The 21,775-nt window shown below is 34.1% G+C and overlaps 3 protein-coding genes across 14 annotated transcripts in view; 2 read left to right on the forward strand and 1 right to left on the reverse strand.

Moving 5' to 3' along the window:
- Positions 1–1,046: 1,046 nt before the first annotated feature.
- LOC126925725 (serine/arginine repetitive matrix protein 1) lies at positions 1,047–5,041 on the reverse strand. 5 transcript variants are annotated; one of them, XM_050741592.1, is made up of 6 exons: positions 3,865–5,027; positions 3,512–3,699; positions 2,107–2,867; positions 1,820–1,971; positions 1,292–1,703; positions 1,047–1,214 (listed from the first exon to the last, which is right to left on the reverse strand). In XM_050741592.1, exons 3-5 carry the CDS (start codon positions 2,863–2,865, stop codon positions 1,298–1,300), a joined length of 1,317 nt encoding a protein of 438 aa, XP_050597549.1. In that variant the 5' UTR covers positions 2,866–2,867; positions 3,512–3,699; positions 3,865–5,027; the 3' UTR covers positions 1,047–1,214; positions 1,292–1,297. The 5 variants fall into 5 exon arrangements, with proteins under 5 accessions (XP_050597549.1, XP_050597568.1, XP_050597558.1 ...); XM_050741611.1 differs by having other exon boundaries at positions 1,047–1,703; positions 4,892–5,041; XM_050741601.1 differs by having other exon boundaries at positions 1,047–1,703; positions 4,758–5,026.
- A 122-nt stretch (positions 5,042–5,163) lies between these two features.
- LOC126925738 (probable tRNA N6-adenosine threonylcarbamoyltransferase) lies at positions 5,164–7,342 on the forward strand. The gene is made up of 4 exons (XM_050741640.1): positions 5,164–5,492; positions 6,097–6,538; positions 6,621–6,799; positions 6,876–7,342. Exons 1-4 carry the CDS (start codon positions 5,378–5,380, stop codon positions 7,145–7,147), a joined length of 1,008 nt encoding a protein of 335 aa, XP_050597597.1. The 5' UTR covers positions 5,164–5,377; the 3' UTR covers positions 7,148–7,342.
- Positions 7,343–7,672: 330 nt separating this feature from the next.
- The window catches only part of LOC126925681 (potassium voltage-gated channel protein Shab), a 67,823-nt gene continuing 53,720 nt past the window's right edge, over positions 7,673–21,775 (forward strand). For 5 of the 8 annotated variants that reach the window (XM_050741489.1, XM_050741498.1, XM_050741506.1 and 2 more), the window contains exons 1-3: positions 7,674–7,834; positions 8,066–8,262; positions 19,379–20,743. In XM_050741489.1, coding sequence (XP_050597446.1) covers positions 19,655–20,743 — 1,089 coding nt within the window. In that variant the 5' untranslated portion in view covers positions 7,674–7,834; positions 8,066–8,262; positions 19,379–19,654. Of the gene's footprint in view, positions 7,835–8,065; positions 8,263–19,378; positions 20,744–21,775 lie in introns of all 8 variants that reach the window. The other 3 variants (XM_050741548.1, XM_050741544.1, XM_050741535.1) reach the window with 1 other exon arrangement.

The raw sequence follows: 21,775 nt of genomic DNA on the forward strand, positions 1-21,775 counted from the left end.
CAAAGAGCGTATTTTACTAAATTTAGTATGATCTACTTCATAATTTTATGTAGTAATCTTAATCTATAGGATAAATAATATAGAATTGGGATTATTAAGAAAATTTCACAATTAAAAATAGAAAGTACTGAAAATAAATTTATATAACTTTATAATGTACCTCTTATCCTAGATATAACTTTATTATAAGTTTAGATTTTTAATAAGATAGTAATAAATAAATAATTTAATTGAGCTTAAATATGATCTTGCAAATTGTATATCAAATAATTTATCAGTTAAATACAGAGCTGTCCAGGTTTTTCTAGTTAAACTTTAAGATATAAAAGACAAAAAGAACATTTTACAAGACAAAAATAAGTGCTTATATTTCATTTTAAAATATTTATCATTTCTGTCAATAGGTAACTGACAGTCATTCGTTGTTCTACACAGTTCATTTTGATTTTGATTCATTTCAATAAATAAATAAAATAATTCACTATCTGTATTTACATCTATTTTATATATTTTTTAATGTGAAATTATATGCTGCATTTTTATTATAACTTTTAATAAATCTTCAAACGAGCTATATTTATGTAAATTTTTTACTTGTACCCATTCAACATATTGACAAAATTGAGTTGAAAAAACCTAGAACACTCCACATATTCCGAAATATTAAAAAAAATATATTTTTTAGAAAATGATGGATAAAGTATTTATTTTATGATTGTAGGCTTTTTTAAATACAATAACTAATTTCTTTACTTTTTTAGTAACTTTTAATGTTATTACACATGATATTATTATTATTATTTATGAAGTTATTATTTATAAAACAGTTTAAAAAAAAAACTAGAATTTTATTAAAAAGAAAATGATTTTATAAGATCCCTGTTTATCATAAATAAAAAAGTGATAGAACAAAATAAAAAAAATATAAACAAAAATAAATTTTTCTTGGCATTATTATTAATTAGATACACACGTTTATCCTTATTTCTAAATATCTTGATAGATATAAAGTATTACATATAAAGTAATCAAATGAAAAGCAAATATCTTGTAAATTAATTTTTACTTGACAAATCGATGAAAATGAGGTTTTTACAGCACAGTCATTTTATTATAATATATTTATATTTATATATACGTCTTAACAGCGTATGTTTTCTATATGAATGCATGTATGCCTGTATAGAGCGTTTACACACTTTTTGCACTCCTTTCTAGGGACAACAAATATTACAGTATACATTATTAATGATAATGTCTATGAATCAAGAATGATTTGTAATGGGCTTACGCAATTTCAATGAGCTGTATTATTACGTCGTCCGCGTCTCTTTCGAGTTCCACCAGAAGGACGATTTGAAGAGGTCCATTGTTCATAAAAACGTTCTGCTTCTAACCATTCTTGATATTTGTACCACCATTCTTCCCACTTTATGTAGTCATCTAAAGTAAGATCTCGTAGATATCCTCTTGCTTTATAATAATCATATCTAACACGAACATCATCCCAACATTCTAGACCTCTTGGACCTTGTGCTAAAAGTGATTCAGGATAATGTCCCGGTGGTGGAGAATCGTATCCTAGTCTTGCAATTCTTTCTTCACCCTCTATTACAACTTTCATCGCGTTTTCTCCATCTTTTGTGATGCGCATATTTTCCATGTCCCTACGATCGACACTCCATTGTGCCATTTTACCAAATCTAAGAAAAAGGAACAGTTTTGTATTATTATAAGATCTTTATCTTTTTCGAATATATGTATTGTGTTGTTAAACTGATGTTTTAAATTTTACCACATATTAATAATTAAATCATACCGTTCTGATAATGTCATTTTAGGTGGACCCACATGTGATGTTGTGGAAGAACTATCACTGTCTTCACTAGGTGAGGACTCAGGAGGTGGCCTAATCATTTGAGTTGTTCCATGACTTGAATGAGTTTTTTCTACCTTTACAGGTTTACGCATCTGTACAAGTTTCATAGTTATATATTGAAATATAAGAGAGATATATAAATAAACGAAAAAGATTAAAAAAGTAGACAGAAGTATATTAATTTAAAATCAGAACTCATAATTAGTTATGAACAATGTATGTTTTACCAATGGAATGGGATCTGGAACTCTTGGATCTTCTGGGATTCTAGTGTGATGTTTTTCTTTACGCCGGACCTTGGTTTCTTTTTCTTTAATTGTCTTATAGTCCTTTTGATGACGTGGTGGAGGCTGTGGTGTGGGCGGAGGTGTACGTGGACGTGGTAAAGGAGGTGATCTTGGTCTAGTACGAGCTGGTATTACTCGTGAACTTGATGGTACTATTTCTTTTGGATGTGCTCGAGCTCGAACTGGTGTGAGTGATCTTGAACGTGAAGGAGAGGGTTGAGCGATACGTCGCCTTTCCTTTGGTGAGCAGACACTGCATGATCGATCAGAACAAGTACTTCCTGTGCTTGGACTGCGTGTAGGTCGTCCTCTGGTATGTGATCTATCGCGAGGTGACCGTGGACTTCTAGTTCGAGGACTACGTGGTCTTGGTATATGGGGACTTCGAGGTCTGGGACTCCTTGGACTTCGAGGATGACTTCTACTAGGTTCTCCACTTGCTGTGCCACCGACATATAATTCCTTATATCCACTGTGTCTCCATCTATTTGGATCGCGTTCCTCTACTTCCAAAAGCTTTTTATTCCAATAACTTGACTGAGATTCACGAGCTTTCCGCATTACGCTATCTAATTCTCTCCGTTTTCCAGAATTTTCGCCGTGTGGTCTGGGTTGTGATACATTGGTATCCATCCGTAACTTACTAGAACTGCTACCACTACCGCTACCTCCTCTTCGCCTATCATAGTCTCGTGACATTCCTAAACCAAAATGTATTACATTTGACACTTGTAATTACTCCAGATGTAAACAACTATCATTTTTACAATTACTTTAAGTACAGTTATTTATACAGGGTGATTCATAAATTCATATCGATATTTCAAAGGTAATTCCTATGTACTTTAGTTTGAAAGTTATAAATGATTATAGAAAATATTTAAAGTGTCTGTCTCATGCCTCAACATATGTTATTGCATGCCTTAATGTTGTCTGTATATACAGCTGAAGTATATTTTGTTGTTTATAAAGTTTACAAATAATTTTTAATTTTCTGTTTCTAGAAAACATTAATGAACTAGGGAAAATAAAATATTGACTGTCTGAAAATTCTATCTGATTCATACTGATTAATATTGTTTATAAGATGTAGGTAATATCAAGGCATGTCTTACCTATGTATGCAGTACTGTTAAAGGATACATTAATGTGTATTAAGTCATGAGGCTAACAAATTGAACATTTTTTTTATCAACCATAATTTGAAAACCAAGGATATAGAACATATGTTCATATGAGGTTTTTTATTTATTGTAATGTGTAGATCCATCTCCTGAAGTACTGGCATGTATTTATGAACCCTCTGCATATTTCATGAATTTTCTATTCTTAAATAGACACATACCTGATAGAAATGTTAGAATAAAAGATATAGGAAGAGCAAAAAGTTGGTGATCCAAACTCTTGCGAGAGCAGTCAACACGTTAATTTTCAATACATGATAGAATGCCCATAAAGATGATAATACGTTGGACTAATTCGCCATGAGATCGCTAGAAGAACCAGTATCATTCGTCCTTTGGGTCGACTGGCCTATGTAAAAAATTCTATACGTCACAAATGGGTATCATCTGGAGTGGTGAAGCAGTGGAAAAGTTAGTATATATTCCCGATCAAAAGCGTATATTTTCTCTGAGAATAAAAATTTCGCGAAAAATCCATATGTGGTACTGGACATCACCCGTCGCGAGACCTTACCATCGCCACTTTCTGCATGTCCAGAATTGTAGTACGCTTCGATCCACGATCCATAAATGTTGGTCGCGTGGACTTTTCAATGAGTCGAACCAAATTCAGAGATCGCCCTCGAAAGGCGTCGCGCGCGCGTGTCAAGTCGATCGTGTCCAGGTATTTTCGTGTTTTATTAACCGGACCGAACCGCGAATAGGGTATGAAGTTTATCTCGGGCATTACCCGGGTAATGCCATACCGGACGGCACTCACGTAGCCGATTACGATACACGATAAGATTACTCGCGTCAATCGTTACACCGATGGTACACACAGGTGAGAAAATACAATGAACGCCGCGGGTAGGGCTTTTTCGCCCGTTTCCTGACATCGTAAAAGATGTCATCCGCGGAACGTGTCACCTTCTCGGTACGCATCGGAGGATATCTTGTCGCGTCCGATTCGTAGCCACACCGAAACGCGGTAGCACGGAATTTGTGGCTCGAGTAACGGGTACGTCAAGGTCACGTAAAGGCCCGACTGCGCGATTTCGCGACCGGCGAAACTGTATTTTTCGCGACACCATTTCAGATATTACCCGGGTAACACCTTACTGGTGTCGTAACGGAGAACTCAAGAAGATACCTCAAGTATTGGCTTGAGGAGATAAAAAGAAAAGAAAGAGAGTGTCCGAAACCGGTATATACGCGTATAGCCTCCTTCGCTCCTTTCTTTCGTTAAAAGCGAAGGTCGGCTCTTCTCGCTTTTTCCATTTGCTGGTACACACCTTTGCACTATGTGTATATATACATATATATATATATATATATTTGTTTTAACGTAGCTTCACAAAACTCTTACTCGACAGTATTAAAATAGATCTCTAACTTTTTTTGGTAGCGTTGTCTGCTATTTCGTACCGAAGCGTCAGTGGCATTCATTCGTTCGCACCCGATGGTCACTTTGAAAATCAATTGCCCACCCAGTGAGCGCTACCCGAGGAATTTCACGACATTCACCGGGCTCAAGAACCATTCGAGATAACGACACTCACTTTTCTCACCGCGGCAAATTGCAAACTTGCATTTTCTGGCACGAGAATCGGTGAATCACTTCCGCGTGACGTTTTACGAATGAAGATTGTTTAAAGGAGATTTTCCTTCTAGAGACGCACCAAATGCAAGAAGATGCATTCCAAACGAGATAAGTAACAGATGTCGCTGCAGGAATACGGTTAATCGTAAATTCCTCTCGTTACTTATAAATGACTTTTTACTTTTACATTTATGTGTATTCATTCTTTTGGAAGTTTGTGTCGAATAAATATTATATATTTTTTATTTTCATCAGAATATATTTTATTACTTTCAACATGCAACAGATGTAAATAAATAAACGTCGAGAAAAGTCAAATGAATATGATTCTACTGCGCATGTTGTCTATGCTTTCTATTGGATAATTAATTTACCCATGTGCCAATGGTTTTATACGCCGTAAATTTGTATAGTATCTTTTTGAATTAAACGTATAAATATAAAAATGACAATTGCAATTGGATTTGAAGGTAGTGCAAATAAGTTAGGCATCGGAATTATTCGAGACCAAGATGTTTTATCAAATGTACGGCATACGTATATTACACCACCGGGCGAAGGTAAACTTAACCTTTCATATGATTACTTTTGATGATATACAATGGCTCACGAAAGTATTCCAACATTTATCACAAAAAGTTTTTATGAATATATTATGTGTATTATACGAAATTTTTTGAAATTTTGTTAACACTGTAATGATACACGACTATCGCGATTATAATAGCAAAATTAGAAATCTAAATGTACATAGAAGTTACAAGATATTTATTACAAACATAACAGTTAAGACGTAATATATAACACAAATAATAGTCTTAAACATACAATTAATGCTAAAGATGTTGTGACTCACTAATATATAAAATAATTGATTGCTCAAATACCTTCACCATTTTTATAAACAGTATGCTTCTAATAAATATCTTGTAACTTTTGTATACATTTTTAGATCCGTCTTAAATACCAAGTATGATAATGTTAGTGTTAATAAAATTCCAAAATGTTTTGTATAATATGAGCATAGAAAGTTTCTAAGTGTGTTTAAATACTTACATAATGTACTGTACATAATTCAACAACATACAAAAGTGAGTGACATTTATTATTTGTTATTATTTAAAATGTTATACATAAAAAGTTTTTAAAGTTTGTTTTGAAAAGGATTCCTACCTCGTGAAACTGCACTACATCATAGAGAGCATATCCTCAAGGTTTTACAAAAGGCATTGGATGAAGCTAAAATAACATTAAAAGATGTGGATGTAGTATGTTATACAAAAGGGCCAGGAATGGGCGCACCGTTAACAGTTGCTGCATTAGTAGCTAGAACTGTTGCTCAGATATATGATAAACCAATGGTTGCAGTAAATCATTGTATTGGTCATATAGAAATGGGACGATTGATCACAGGAAGTATAAATCCAACTGTTTTATATGTTTCTGGTGGAAATACACAGATTATTGCATACTCTCGACAGAGATATCGTATTTTTGGTGAAACAATAGATATTGCTGTTGGAAACTGTTTAGATCGTTTTGCAAGATTATTAAAGCTCTCAAATGATCCTAGTCCTGGTTATAATATAGAACAGTTAGCAAAGAAGTAAGTTGTTTTATTAAAGTATGGTTTATTTTTTTATGTATTAATTTCATTTATTACACATAATATAATATTATATACATAGAGGGACAAAATTAGCTCCATTACCTTATGTAGTAAAAGGGATGGATGTGTCTTTCTCAGGAATTTTAAGTTACATTGAAGAACATCTTCCCAGTTGGCTTGACTCGAAAGAATTTACTCCAGAAGATTTATGTTTTTCTTTACAAGAAACAGTATTTGCTATGCTTATTGAAATTACTGGTATTGTTATTGCTTGTGATACAAGTACAAAATTGTATAAAATGGAACAGAGATTATATATTTAATAATATTATAGAGAGAGCAATGGCCCATGTAAAATCATTAGAAGTATTAATTGTTGGTGGTGTAGGATGTAATGAAAGGTTGCAAGAGATGATGAAAGTGATGTGTGAGGAAAGAAATGCAGTACTTCATGCCACAGATGAACGCTTTTGTATAGACAATGGTGTAATGATCGCTGTGGCTGGATTACTTCAATATAAAAGCCAAGGGCATACTCCATGGATAGAAACAACTTGTGTACAACGATATAGAACAGATGATGTATATGTTTCCTGGAGAGAATAACTTAATTTTATATACACTTTCTTTCTTTGACTTTGTTTAGCTATTATCTGAAATATTTACTATTACTGTTGTTATAAAATAGGAACCAAAAATATATATTGTATACAGTAATAATTCAACATTTTTATTACCATTTTGTATCATACATATGTAATATGTAATAAACGTTAAAATAAATGTTATGATATAGACGTAGACCTAGAACGTAGATGAGTCTGGTTGCCTTTTATTATTAGATATATTTAATTTTGAAATTGCACTGTCTACTGCTTCTTTATCACAGAACTTCTATTAATATTATTATACCTTCACGTTATTTTAATCAGCTATCTAATTCAATAAGTCGATCAACTTTATTAACAAAATTTGTTATTTATCGATTCAAATGTACCGCGTAATTGTTCTCAGCTTGATAAATTTCTTGCGCGCGCATATACCTGCGCATGCACAAACATTATACGGGTTCAAAATTGATATCGAGCTATCGTTGTGAAAAGAGAAAAGCGAGCGTCATAGGTGGAGGTCAAATTTTCATGACACGCGCGATAGACAGGGTAGCGTACGATATTCGTCGACGCAGGCGCGCGTCTGGCTGTAGTCCAAACAATATCTCCGTCGGTAGTAGTAGCAGTTATAATATTAGTAGAATTCGTATCGTCATCATTACCGGATACACGATCCAACGCTGTTAGTAGTTATGAACGTTAAGTTTCGTTTTGCTTAATCTCCATTTCTATGAAAGCTATTTTGCCAATTTTCTTTCGATATTTTTATTATTTAATAGAAAGATCCTACAATAAAGTTTTTATTCTAGAATCGTTTTTTATGAATATGAAACGGATAGAAACGCAAAATTTCTTTTTTTTTTCATTGTATCTGAGCGCGGCTATGTCACATTAACCATTTCCTAATCGATAGACGCGCGAACATCGATTGCAGCGCTTAGTGTGGAACAAGTGGCAGTACGATACCGTCGTCACTACTCGTCACTGCTCGTCACTGTTCGTCACTACTCGTCACGGTGCATTATTCGTCTGCTCACGGCAAGATGTGTTACTATACCACGGTGCGCAATGTGTCTTTCCGGACGAATGGTGCCCGTGTTTAAAACAGAGGTGAGTCGCAAAAATTAGTGTACTTCTGGTTTCGTTTCTACTACCACTCCACGTCTATTTCCGTATAGGAGCTACTTCGTTATAGAATCGTACCGGTACACGTCAAATACTGTCCCCGAAATACAGACCCAGATAACTTGAATTTCTCAGCTGCTCGTCCTTGAATCTCACGAAAATCATTTGCTTCCACACTGTTTTATTATTGCTCCATTGATCTCGATTGTGTCGTGTCATATCATCACGGATACACAACATATATCGTTACTATCCGTGCAATTTGACAGTGATATCGAATCAGATTTTTGTGTCATTAAATCCAATTGAAAAATTGTCACATAGAACTCGCTAGCAGAATCACGTAGAATCAAAGTCTGGATGCGGAGAATATTATATGTAGCATGGAAGCAAGCCATTGTTACAAAAACCAGAAAAGAAACATAAGACAGAAACCAGTAAGAAATATCTTGTCGCAGAACGTATAGAAAACAAAAGAAGTATGTAATATACATTCTTTATATTATATGCTGTAAACAATTCCATTTCAACGATCACAAAAAAATGATGTGAAACAAGCATGACTACTGCATAATCAGATAGTTATAGTCATATTTTTGCAACAATTTTGCATATCATATCCAGCACAAAATTTGGTTATATTTTATACCAGATTTATATAATTTTTGATTTTCACATTGATACGAATACTACAATTATGACAGTTGACAACACGGTACGTAGCAAGTAATTACTTTTCTTTGACCTATATAATGGAATAAAGAAACCGTGCGACATTTTCAATGTGCTTGCAATGTATCGATAGGTGTAGGTTGTAAATAGTCGTTCTTTACTACTGTCCGGTAACGCTTACCATTCATCTTCACTACTGTTATCCGCGATAACCTGAACACACGATACTTTATCAAGATTTTTTGGAATTAATCGCGACTACATTTCGTGCATAAGCTTGCCTTTGTGTGTCTTTTTTTATTGCGCTATGAATTTGAATCGCTAGCGACGTTATTAAAAGCAAAGAATTCGAAATTGGCGTATCTTACGACACTTCGCGAATATTTTTGCTAGCCATACAACATCATATTGACGCGTAGCCAAGATCCAGGCCGTGCATCCAAACAATACGCGGACATGTATTTAAATAATACGGCCCCGAATTATGTATTCGGTTGCTGGCTGTGATCAACGTCTTACATAAATATTTTTCGAAGGAAAATCAGGGTTATTTACAACAGAAATAAGAGGGGGGAAATGAAAGAAGAAATGAACGTGTACGTCGACGTTACATCGATGGCTTGCTGCACGAGTACTTTATCTCCATTTTTGAAACTTGAGTTTTTACATGTGACAAATAATTCTTGATTGTTTCTTTCTGTTGTATAAAAATCACATTTATATCTATTTCATAGATTCATTAAAAATAATATTTTTGTCTAATATATTTAACGTATATAGGGATATTTTCAAGAAGCATGATCCATCTGTATCAATTTGCAACTAATTTTATAACAGCATCGATTAAGATAAGTACAATGCAAAAAGTATCTATTTAACTATAAAGTATCATTGGGTTTTCAAAACTGTTTCTCTCATAAACGCTAAAAGAGGACATAGAATATTTCTGCAGTATGCTACGGATACGTATGTGTATAGGAGCCAAATAACGGCGAGAAATAATAATTTAATCGATAAGAGGAACATTGAGCATAACGAGCTCTCGAAGTAAACCAGGGATGTAAGAGGGAGACTGGGTCTGGAATTATGCCACGAATAAATGCCGTGACGTGACATTTAAAGTTGTTCTTTGTAGAGCATCACATGGATAAGAAATCGATTCGTTCGATTCCATACGGAAATCCAATCTTCTGCCAATTTTTTTCATGTTCCACGACGATGCGCAATACATAGTTTTGTTGCGATAATAAACAACTGCGAAGAGCAAAGTTTTGAAACGCTTCGTACTGTTCGAACAGAAGAGAAGTTATCCTGAAAATCGCTACATAACCTGTGACGCTGTAATCGTATTAAATTAGACGTTCTACGTATAACGATACTTAATTTGCATTAGAACAGAACGTCCTAGTCTAGGAGATTTAAAGACGTTCAGACGATCGTTCAGAGATCGGAGTATTTCGTTTCGCGCAGTTGTTTCCGCCCACATGGATCGATCTGCGTAAAGTAGATACTGGAGTATACTCCGAAAAAGCTTTTAGAGTATAGCCAACAAACAATTGCTATGGAATTGTAACAGCATGTTGTTTACCCGTGCGTTTAGTTTTTCCAAAGATCGTATTATACGCTGCTGCTCATACAGTTATGCTGATCCATAAAAGTATGTAAACACTTGTCGCAGAAATTTTTTACGATCATCTTATCTGTGTTATAGAAAAGCTTTTGGTATTTTTCATTGACTATTTCACTATTGTGATTATGTGTCGGCAAAATCTGAAACCAACTTGAGAATGTTACATACGAGGATCATAGGACGAAACATTATAAATTCTTGTTGAGATTTTGGATTTTAATTGTCGTCACGACCAAAGAAAAGTATTTTAGTAGAAGATAATTAAGAATGGAAAGAATCTGTTAGGTTCAAAGATACGATTGATGAGGTTTTCGGAAAGGCAGAGGTATAAACTGTTAAGGCAAACAATATTTTGATATTCTATTTCAATATCTTCATTATTTTAATATTATGGCAAACGATACTTTTAAAGGGTGCGAAATAGATGTTTATCCGCAGAATCAAATAACAGTAACATGTTACGTTAACAATGTACTGAATTTGAAAAGTGCCTCCCTGCAAACATTGGAAAATGTGAGTAATAATCATGTGCTTTCTTTGTACTCCTTCTATAAAGAACATAATTGATGTTTTTCTCATTGTCCTGTTCGAAAATTATTTGGCTTATTAAAAACTGATAAAGTCTTCGAATGAGATCTTGTTATTGAGACAATAAAAAAGATCACAAAATATTAATTAATATTTTAAATTAAATTAATGCTTTTGAGCAAAATACTAATAATTCTTGAATTACATACTTTTCAAGAGATAACAACAGATTTGAATTAAGAAGTGTCAAGTCTTTTCATATTATTTATATTTATAAAAATAAAATATTTTTATTTGGTAGATAGTCTAAGATTTTTCCACAGTAGATACATATTCTATGTGCTTTAGAATTTTGGAACTGTCTTTCTTTTTTTCTATCTCATTATTTTGATACTTCAAAACTAACTGCATCTCAACTTTAAAGCAATGTAATCATTAGTATATCTGAATAATGTGGATCTTAAAGAAGCAAAACCATCAGCGTTAGGTTGATCTTAATTCTAGATTGTTAACATTGGGTTACCAACGATTTATCATTAGACTGCGAATGTTTACGCAAATTTATATTTTTATAAATACAATTAAAGAAATAGAACCTAAGCAAAAATTTATTTCATCTATTAAATCATGTATCAAGTATTGTACTTTATGTATGTTATAGATTTTTACATATCTGGCGGGTTTTGTAGATTCTTGCACCTTTAAATTTCACATAAATGCACAAACATCCGTGGTCTAGTAATTACTTCTGACACTAAAATTTTACATGCGATCATTTTGAATATTCATTATTTATCGTTCCATTATTCCGATACTAGGTATTGATTGATGTATAATGTTTTTCGTATCTTTGTTGAAACATCGTGCTCAGTAAAATTTCGTAAATTGTACTTACCATGGCTCACGAAACTATTCGAACACCCCTTAGAAACTTTTCATGCGTATATACTTTTATATAAATTTTGTGTGTTCTTATACATATATACTGTAGAAAATATTTCGAGATCGCGTTAGTACTGTAACAAAACATGACTGTTATGATTATATTGCTAAAATTTAAGATGGATCTGAAAATGTATGTACAAGTTGCAATATATTTATTGGAAACATACACTTCGCAAACATCACCAGGATATTCGAACAGTCAATTGTTCACTATATTAATAGGCCAGAATATATATAATGAGACCATCTTTAGCATTAATTCTATGTTTAAAATTATTCACATTGTATGCTAATTTTTCACAACGTATAAGTTTGCAATAAATGTCGTGTAACTTCTATATAGATTTTTGGATTGCTTCCAAATTTTACTATTATAATCGCAATAGTCGCGTCTCATTATAGTGCTAACTGAAAGGTCAACAAGTTCCGTATAGCGCACATAATACATTCATAAAAATGTTCTACGCTAAATGTTCGAGTACTTTCGTGAATCATTGTATATTTTTAAAAACTTAGGATGCGAATGTATATAAAGTCTAATTCGCGTGCAACGTGATAAAACTAAGCTAGATTTCAAATTCGTAATTATTTAAAATTATTACTTCTTTGTAATTTGATATTGGTTTACTACTCGGGATACACGCAACCGGCTAAGCTATATTTCTGAAACGATAGAACGTGGAAAAGAATTTCATTAAGTAGAATCAGACTGTTCCGAATGATGTATGCCTTTAATGTATATAGAATTTTGAACGATTCATTACTTATACCTCTATAATATGTACGCCCAATGCATTAATTTTCTATTTGGAAATAACACGATTCCGTGATGCGATACGTGTAAAAAATGTAACAAATTTTCTGCTGCTACATTATATTTTAATATTATAAGTATATACTGTTAAGAGTACAACATATATATATATACATAATATTAAGAATATAACAAACTCTTTTCTGAAAAAGATAATTTCCATAGATTTAATCAGACATTACGATTGTTAAAATTCTTAAAATAAACTAATCGTTTCCAGAAGATTATGGAACTAAACTTATGATTTGAACCGAGTTGTAAATATTATGGCAATTGACGCAATTATAAACAATTAATCAAAATGAAGAAAGAAAGCGTCGAACATAATTCAGCCGAAACGATATTTCACGATCATATTCATCTAAAGTATGAAAAGAGAACATTAAAAAAATCATAGGTGTATAGTTAAAATAATTGCCAATGATCGTGACGAGATCTCGTGAGATAGTTGGAAATTTCCTAGCTTCTAGCGTTAAGCGTGTTTGTGACGATGTGGGATCATCGTAGAAGTAGGAACCAATTTTCTTCCTTTTCCTCTTTTTCACTCTTGTCTTGCTTTTCTTCTTCGCTACTTGTTCCTTTGCTTACAGGAGTATAGTGGAGTCATTTATTTCTCGACAGTGAGTTATACAGATGTGTTTACTTTGCGTACGTTTACTTCGCATCTACCAATGGACTTAAGGTGTACAGGAGAGAAAATTCGAGTAGGTGATTTCTGGTAGGATTGTAAATTAGTCACGAACGAGATCTGTATTTCTGTTACAATAATTTCCGTTCATATGACGAACGCTGCCAAGGTAATTAATATATTTAATGTTCAATGAAATAATAGGATGTGCCTATAACAATTAACAGATTTTTAATGAATTTCGAGTAAGATTGTTATTTTCGTTAGAAACATTTTTGTTTATGCGATGATTGCAATCGATGTAACCTACGCGTTACGATATTCAATAGAACAGAACGATTATGATAATTAAATACGTAATGATTCAATGAATCTAGGGTAAAATTCTTATTGATTTGTAATTGTAAATTTTTTGTAAGATAATTAATTGCTATAAAAATAATTTGTATGCTAGAGTATTTAATTGAGAGCGTCTGTTTTGTTTATTTTGGAACAGAATCATTTTCACTATTTTTTACGAAAAATATAATATGTTTCTACTATGTAAGATATTATTGTTTTAGAAATATAATTCAAGGTTAAATGCGATGTGATCGTACTATTTCGTGACTGAACCAGCTTCATAGAACGTACATATAATGCCATTTCTTATCATAGATCCAATATGATTTTTTTTAATACTACTATTTTATCTTAGATACACAAACTTCTGAAGTTTTATTGTAGAATTAAATGTCCGTGTTGTTTCGTTTCTTTAACTTTATTTCAGAGAAATTTTATTGGAATTTTTTATAATCAGCACAAGAAAGTGCCAACCAGTCTCGAACATAGTCTATTTATGATAAAGATAAAAAAGAAAATAAATTAAAGTAAGCAATCAATACATTTAATCTATTATTGTCATTTTAAAAATAAATATTCTATATAAAGTTCGAATAAATCATTTTTGTGTAATTAACGCCTTCGAACAAAAGAATAAATATGTAATATAGAATATTAAATACCGTATTTTGCATAATGTTCGAGTTATAAATAGTAAATCCAGATCATTTTACGACGTAGCGTTATTTGTTTTCAGAATTATTCTCATTCCAGTTACATTTGAACAATGCGTATCGGCTTATGTATATGACAGAGTTTGTGCATCCGATGAAGTTGACACAATGGAATAAAGAATTATTTGAAAAATATTTATTAAAGTATAGAACGAAATAAAGATTTATCTCATTTGAAAATCATTTTCTTGTCCAAGTAAATTGAGTTCAAACAACTAAAAAGGTCAAATAAGAGGATACATTATTCAAATGATCAAATATTTTATATTTCATCTCAATATTTGATATTGTCAAGTTAAATATTTTATTCAAACAAAGTCTACACCGTATATGTAAAATGTTTCATATTTCCTATTCCCGTAATCCCATAATGCGCGTAAAACGAATTTCTTAGAATACACAAAAATATGTATTTTCTAAAATATATCAGAAAGATATATCTCTTTTTTCAACTATGTTCTGGATAAATGATATTGCGGTTAAATGAATACTGTGTAACGTATCTGAGAGATGATTAATAAAACGTAGCTCTTAATGAGAAGACATAATTAAAAAAATGCAGATGCTGCAGCTAAATAGATTGTTAGATAATATATTATTTAATTGTATACCTTTCAAGAAATGAGTTCATCGAACGTTACTCACAATTAGCCTCGTTCTTTTTAGCGAAAAGACACTAGAAATAGCTTTTTGTAACAAAACTGCTTTTCTCAAATGCAGTAAAAATAGTTGAAGATGAGTTCATATAAATAGCTTATCTCGATATTAGAATAGATGAATTCTTGTCGCAACTGATTGCTTCGGTTTATAAAAGCATCTGTATAATGCTTTCGCATTAAATTTGTTAATAATGAAAGAATCGTTCAAATAGTCGTTGGATTTTGGAAATAAAAATATTTTTGAGAATACTGGAAGTTGAATAAACTCGCGCGAGCGAGGCTGTTACCAAACGCACAGTTGTTTGGAGTTGTTTGTCCTTGTTTGAACAATATATACACATAGGTAAATGTAGTAGATACACTGACCTTCGTAAGATTCCTTTATCGTTCATAAGGTGTTTTGGTTGATTTATAATAACATTATTTGTATATTACCAGAGTACAAATTAATAATATGAATTAACAATTTGACGACTACAAGCAATATTATTTCAGGAAACATTAATTCAAATCAAAAGATAAAACTCTATTTATATCAAAAAATTAACAAAAGGAAATCTAGTAAACCAAGGCATAATTATTTCAAATTAACTATGCGTCAAATAAGATGATAATAATCATTTTTGTCATATTTTATTTCATAGATCTCATAGATCTATTGGTCATTTTAACGAATAAAGAAATTTCGCATGTTTTTATCTATAATTTTACAATTGAAATAGATTTTTATACAATGGAAAATAAGGAAGTGCAAAGACTTTGTCATATATGTGTATATAACTTTGTAAGTGAAATAAATGTTCACATAGCCAAAAAGAAACACGCGCAAAGATCTTTTCACCTATACTTTTGTAATCGAAGTACACTCTCACGCAATGAAAAACAGGCAAATACAAAGATTATTTCTTTGTCTCACTTTCAATTTTATAATTGAAATACAATCCTACACAGTCAAAAATAAGCTAAGCGCCTGGGTACTTTTGACCGATACTGTATGTATAAAACTCTTACGTAAACTGCACACGATGTATAGACGTTGTTTCATCTCTACACGAGGTATTGCCTCGTAACAAAAGCATTGCGTGAAAATCCAAACCGTTCCTACCTTCTTATCGTGCATGGTTAATAGCTGTTTATTGTGCTTCCGTAGCATTTCGTCAAAATAATCGCTCTCGTTACATACTGATCTAGACTTCGCACGAAACCACGTGCACGATTGAATCAGGACTATCGAGACAGGTGCTTTTCGCCGTGAATCTAGGTCAGAGTGTATTAACCTCGTATATAAATAGTACTACCAGCAGTACATGGTGTTTCGGGCAAACAGTTTTTAGGTTTCTTTCCGAAAGCCACCTTTCCTCTAGTATTTTGTTTTTTCGCCTTTCTGCTCATTTCTCTTCGTTCCTCTTTTCCGATCAGCCGGGTTTCTACGTTTCGCTGCGAACGCGCACGGCAATAAAGAAAGGTTCTGCCACACGTACGAAAATAGTAACGCAGACGATGATATCAGATTTGAAATTTGGCCTCATTAGAGGCGATGTGCACTTGTTTCTGTCGTCCGAAACGATCGTTTGTACGCGTGTTAACTAATTAAGGGATAATCTTACCTTTTGCGACGCAACATTCCATTCGTAATCGTTTCTCGACTAATTCGTGTTAGTAAATTCAGTTCGCTTCTTGATATTGCGATTATCAGTCTGTGAATGATCACGCAAACGCGAATTTTTCTTTCTTTCGTTCCACTTAAGCAGAGTCTTCATAATGCATAGATAATGCATATTTAATGTACACGGTATATATATTATATGCAGTAAATAACTTGTAACTTCCATATACCTGTTTAGATTGCTTCCACACTTTATCAGTATAAATCAATAACGGTGTTCAAAAAGTTTCACGTAACACACATGATACTTTACGAACAAATTTTTTATGAGAAATGTTCAAATACGTTCCCGAGTCACTGTATAAGTATTTATAAGCAGGGAAAAAGTTGATTTTGTTGTAACAAATTGACGGTGTTACTGCAATATTGAATATATAGATTCTCTATAATTAAACTACATCTTTTGCAAGAAGAGGAACGAAACGTAGATAGAAATTTCTATCAAGAGATGATAAAAGTGTTTTTTTATTTTGTACTTTCCTCATAATGCCTTGCACATTTAAATGTAAGAAAATACGCAGGACTGTTTGTGATACATATTTATCTCATCCAATTGATCTCATTTGTCAGGTTTAATATGCAATAAGTTTAAACCGTGTATCTACAGCTTGGAGTTGTTCCTTCCACGTGAGATGTAGTAGTTTGTGCTTCGGGTTAAAATATTTCAGTTCAAGTTTATCGCATTGTTACATGTAACGTGAATTGTATTGTGAACAAGGAGCAAGCGTACGAAAAGTTTCCTTAAAGTTTCAAGATGGATATTTCTCAAAGACACAAGGTATTATATTTTATGTGCAATTTTTCGATACACCAAGTATCGAAATACTTATACATCTAATACAGCAAATACAGTCGGAAACAAAAATAAGTGGATAGTTAATGGAAGCAGAGAAAAGACCGAGATTTAATGGAATTAATACTAGTGTTATATACGTAAATTTTATTTATTACGTATCCTCTAATTATATAGATTATTTAGTAAACGATTGAAATTAATATCTACATTTTGGTGTGAACAAGTCGTATTTAACAAAATTTCACTGATAATTGTTTGTACTGTCTGTCCACTTATCTTTGTCCCCTACCGTATGCTACATAAATGTAAGACATGTAATATGTATATTGTTACGCATGTTCTTACGCTTAAACATACAGGACATATGTATTACATTATTGCCTGACTCTTAGTGGGTTAAGTAGCACTTGTATATTGTGGTTCTCGTATGGCAATGAAATTTTGTCCCAAACACGGTGTCGAACAAGGTACCAAACGTTGTAATAAGATAGAAAATAACGTGGATGACTTATTTTCGTGTCAGCTGAGAACAGGCAGGCAGCCGAGTATCAGAAACGTTAAGAAGGGATGGGGAACTGCGATTCGAGGAATGTTGGAAATAGCTCCTATTATTCGGTTACATTTCGTAATATCTATACATAAGCATATACCAATCACAATACCGTGTATCGTATAAAATTATACAAAATAGAAGGTGATTTTACAAAATGGATCAAGTAAATCGTATACGAGAATTTTACATTAACATGCTCTGTCACTTATCACACCATACCGCGATCTTTCTTCGTATTCAGACTAACCGCCACATTTGTAAAATAACTATAATATAAACTATAACTGGATAATATTCTTGTAATAAGCTTATCTCGGAAACAAAATAGTATAAAGTAGACGGAAAAAAAATTAATTAAATACAATATATCAAATTATATATCAAAATTAGAAATAAAACACAAGGATAATTACACATCTATTAGCGACACGTATGATTTTTAAATGATTTTAGAGATGCAATGTTTATATTGTACTTTTATTGTCACGTAACGTTGATATCTTGAAAAATCATTTTTTTTAATGCGACATACTTATTACGGATTTTTCGTCAAGTAAATACAGTCGTAAGAGGAATCTAAAACGAATTGTGACTATTCTTATCGTTGTGATTCATCCTATACTGTATACTATGTATATACACTATGCATGTTCTATGAAATACTGTAGTTGAAACGTACTAATACTAGGATGAGTTACATTGTCTTCTTATCCGTTCCATTTGGAACATTACAGTGGTTCACAAAAATATTCAAATGCTTCGGAAATTTTTATAAATATATTACACAGACTATTTATTTGCCGAATCGATTAACGTCGTGAAGCAAAAAGTGGAAAAAATTGTAGAAATTGTACAAGATAAATATTAATCACACAACACGCGAAATAAGTTGGTACTAAAATTTCAAAAATTTCAAAAAGTGGTGCTGGCCAACTTGGCCCGTGAACGGCTCATATGTATTACACGAAAGCTTTCGAAATTTCGTCGGCATTGTAAAATAAAGCGCAGCAAACAGCAACTTTTTTTGAATACCGTACTTGAATTCTATTTATCCAGTACCGTTCATAAAAACATAAATTTGCATAGATATCCGCCGTCCAATCATATCATAGCTCATCGCCAAATGAATTCAAAATTCCGAATTTTTCTGTACAGATTATGACGTGGCGCGGTTTTACCGAGCCAACGGAAGGGCACAGACGTAGGTACGGATGAAGCACAAGAAGGGTAACCTGGACGAGGAGGAGGAGGAAGAAGACGAAGAAGGAGAAGGAGAGGAAGAAGACGAAATCGAAGACGACGAGAAGCAGGAACAGCAAGAATACAAACGGGACAAAGGAGGAAGAAAAAGAAGAGGTTCGCGTGGAAAGAGAAGCGAGAGATCGTTACGTTTAGCCGGCGTGTCGGTGTGATCATCGGCTGGTACATTTGATGCTAAGTGAAAAGAGGTTCGAAGACGTCTTAACACTGGCGGACGGGGAACGTAATGGAAGCGCCGTGGTCACGGGCCCGGTGCTATCGTCGTCGTCGTCGTGCACGGTGCCCTACATCGGCACCGACCAGGGTTTCGTGTTCGAGGGTGGCGGCACGACGACGTTGCAGCGGGCTGGTGCAGCCGGTGCGTCGATCGCTAGCTGCACCGGTAGCGGAGGAGGAGCCCTTGGAGGAGTCGGTATCGTTGGGTCAGTAGGAAGCGGTGGAATAAACGCGGTAGTAGGGTCAGGGGTTAGCATGGGCGGAGGAGTGACGGGAGGAGGGATTGCTGTTGTCGGAGGAGGAAAAACTGGTGGAGGAGGAGGTGGTGGAATGAACAAGGAGGTTCGGTATGCTCCGTTTTCGTCATCCGTAGGACCGACCGGTTCGGTGGCGCCGGTCAACCTGCCACCGCCGCCTCTGCCGCCGCCTCCGCCACCGCCGTCGCCGCCGCCGCCGCCACCGCCGCCGCCCCTGCCGCTGCAGATGCAGCAGCAGCGTGCCTACTCGAGGTCGATGACGTCCCTACCGCCTGAGCCGTTTATGATCATGAGGTCGAAGGCCCTTAACCGACGGGTCTCGATCAACGTCGGTGGGGTTAAACACGAGGTACTATGGCGTACCCTCGAGAGGCTGCCTCACACGCGTCTAGGCCGGCTGAAGGATTGCAACACCCACGAGGCGATTACCGAACTTTGCGATGATTATTCCCTTATTGACAACGAGTATTTCTTCGATCGCCATCCCAAGTCCTTTAGTTCCATCTTAAATTTCTATCGTACCGGCAAGCTGCATCTCGTCGATGAGATGTGCGTACTGGCGTTCAGTGACGATCTCGAGTATTGGGGCGTCGACGAGCTCTATCTCGAGAGTTGTTGCCAACACAAGTACCACCAGAGGAAGGAGCACGTGCACGAGGAGATGAGGAAAGAGGCAGAGTCGCTAAGGCAAAGGGAAGAGGAAGAATTCGGTGAAGGACAGTGCGCGCAGTATCAGAAGTGTCTGTGGGATCTATTGGAGAAACCGACCACGTCCATCGCTGCAAGGGTGAGTGATATTGTTAATGGTCAAAAAAGTGTTCTTGTACATTAGTATGAGCCTTATTGCCTTTATTAAATGATAAATCGGATCGATAATCGTACGTGTATCGGGTTAAGGAAGTTTCCGGAATGAATCGCCGGAGAAAAATTGGGAAGGTATTCCAAGATCGAATTCTGAGAAGAAGAATCTTGAACTTGAGCCAAAATTTTGTCGTAATAACAATATGTCGTTTAGCATTGATGGGCTGCCATATTCGAGGATGGTCCTTTGTAATCTTGTCCTAGATTCTTTTACGGATTCGTTCTATGAATCTAATTTGATAGGACATTCAAAATTTTCCACTTCTCTTTCTGCATTTCATTGGAAGCTTGCAGCAAGAGTTAATTAGATCAATTTTTCACCGTGTGTACTGGGGATAAATTGAACAAATATTCAGATTCAGTGGTATTTTCTTCTTTTCAGTTTATCGATTATCGTTATAGTTTTAAACGATTTATCGATCTTTTTTTTTTCGTAATTGCAAGATATCTAATAGAATGATACTATATTCCTTTCAGTTGTTTGCGCAAAATAAAAATTGCCAAACAGTTTGAGCAATTAAATCGATTTTTATTTCGATTAACATTGGAAAATCGATTAATTTGTTATGATACTTTATTATGTGAGAATAGTCTTACATTTTGTTCACTAATTTACTTACACTGTCTCCACGTTTACAGTTTGTGCTGGAGCCATAATTTGAAGAAAGGTATTATTAAGTTGATAGTAGAGCATCGATTCGATGTAGCTCTCATATAGACGAAAGAGTAGTGAGAACATTTGCGACGTATGTGATTTTGTACCCGATATCGCTGTAGAGAATTACAACTAAAATAGTAAATCAACAGATCGGATTTGGATTCTGGCTCTAGCTATAATGATATAATGACTGACGATGGTTGTTCCGTTTGACTTCTTGCAGAAAAAGAGTCCCGATTTTGAGTCACCGATTTTTTGCAACTCTTAGATATGTAGTTAGCTTCTTCCACGTCATATAGT

This window comes from Bombus affinis, chromosome 2 (assembly GCF_024516045.1).
Source record: "Bombus affinis isolate iyBomAffi1 chromosome 2, iyBomAffi1.2, whole genome shotgun sequence".
Classification (NCBI taxonomy): Eukaryota; Metazoa; Arthropoda; class Insecta; order Hymenoptera; family Apidae; genus Bombus; species Bombus affinis.

Excerpts from the sequence above, each read along its gene's own strand:
- LOC126925738 (XM_050741640.1), top strand. The coding sequence starts at position 5,378 with ATGACAATTGCAATTGGATTTGAAGGTAGTGCAAATAAGTTAGGCATC. Across the intron at positions 6,539-6,620 it reads ATAGAACAGTTAGCAAAGAA|AGGGACAAAATTAGCTCCAT; the intron begins GTAAGTTGTTTT and ends TTATATACATAG. Across the intron at positions 6,800-6,875 it reads TATGCTTATTGAAATTACTG|AGAGAGCAATGGCCCATGTA; the intron begins GTATTGTTATTG and ends ATAATATTATAG.
- LOC126925725 (XM_050741611.1), bottom strand. The coding sequence starts at position 2,865 with ATGTCACGAGACTATGATAGGCGAAGAGGAGGTAGCGGTAGTGGTAGC. Across the intron at positions 1,972-2,106 it reads TTCCAGATCCCATTCCATTG|ATGCGTAAACCTGTAAAGGT; the intron begins GTAAAACATACA and ends AAACTTGTACAG. Across the intron at positions 1,704-1,819 it reads AAAATGACATTATCAGAACG|ATTTGGTAAAATGGCACAAT; the intron begins GTATGATTTAAT and ends CCTTTTTCTTAG.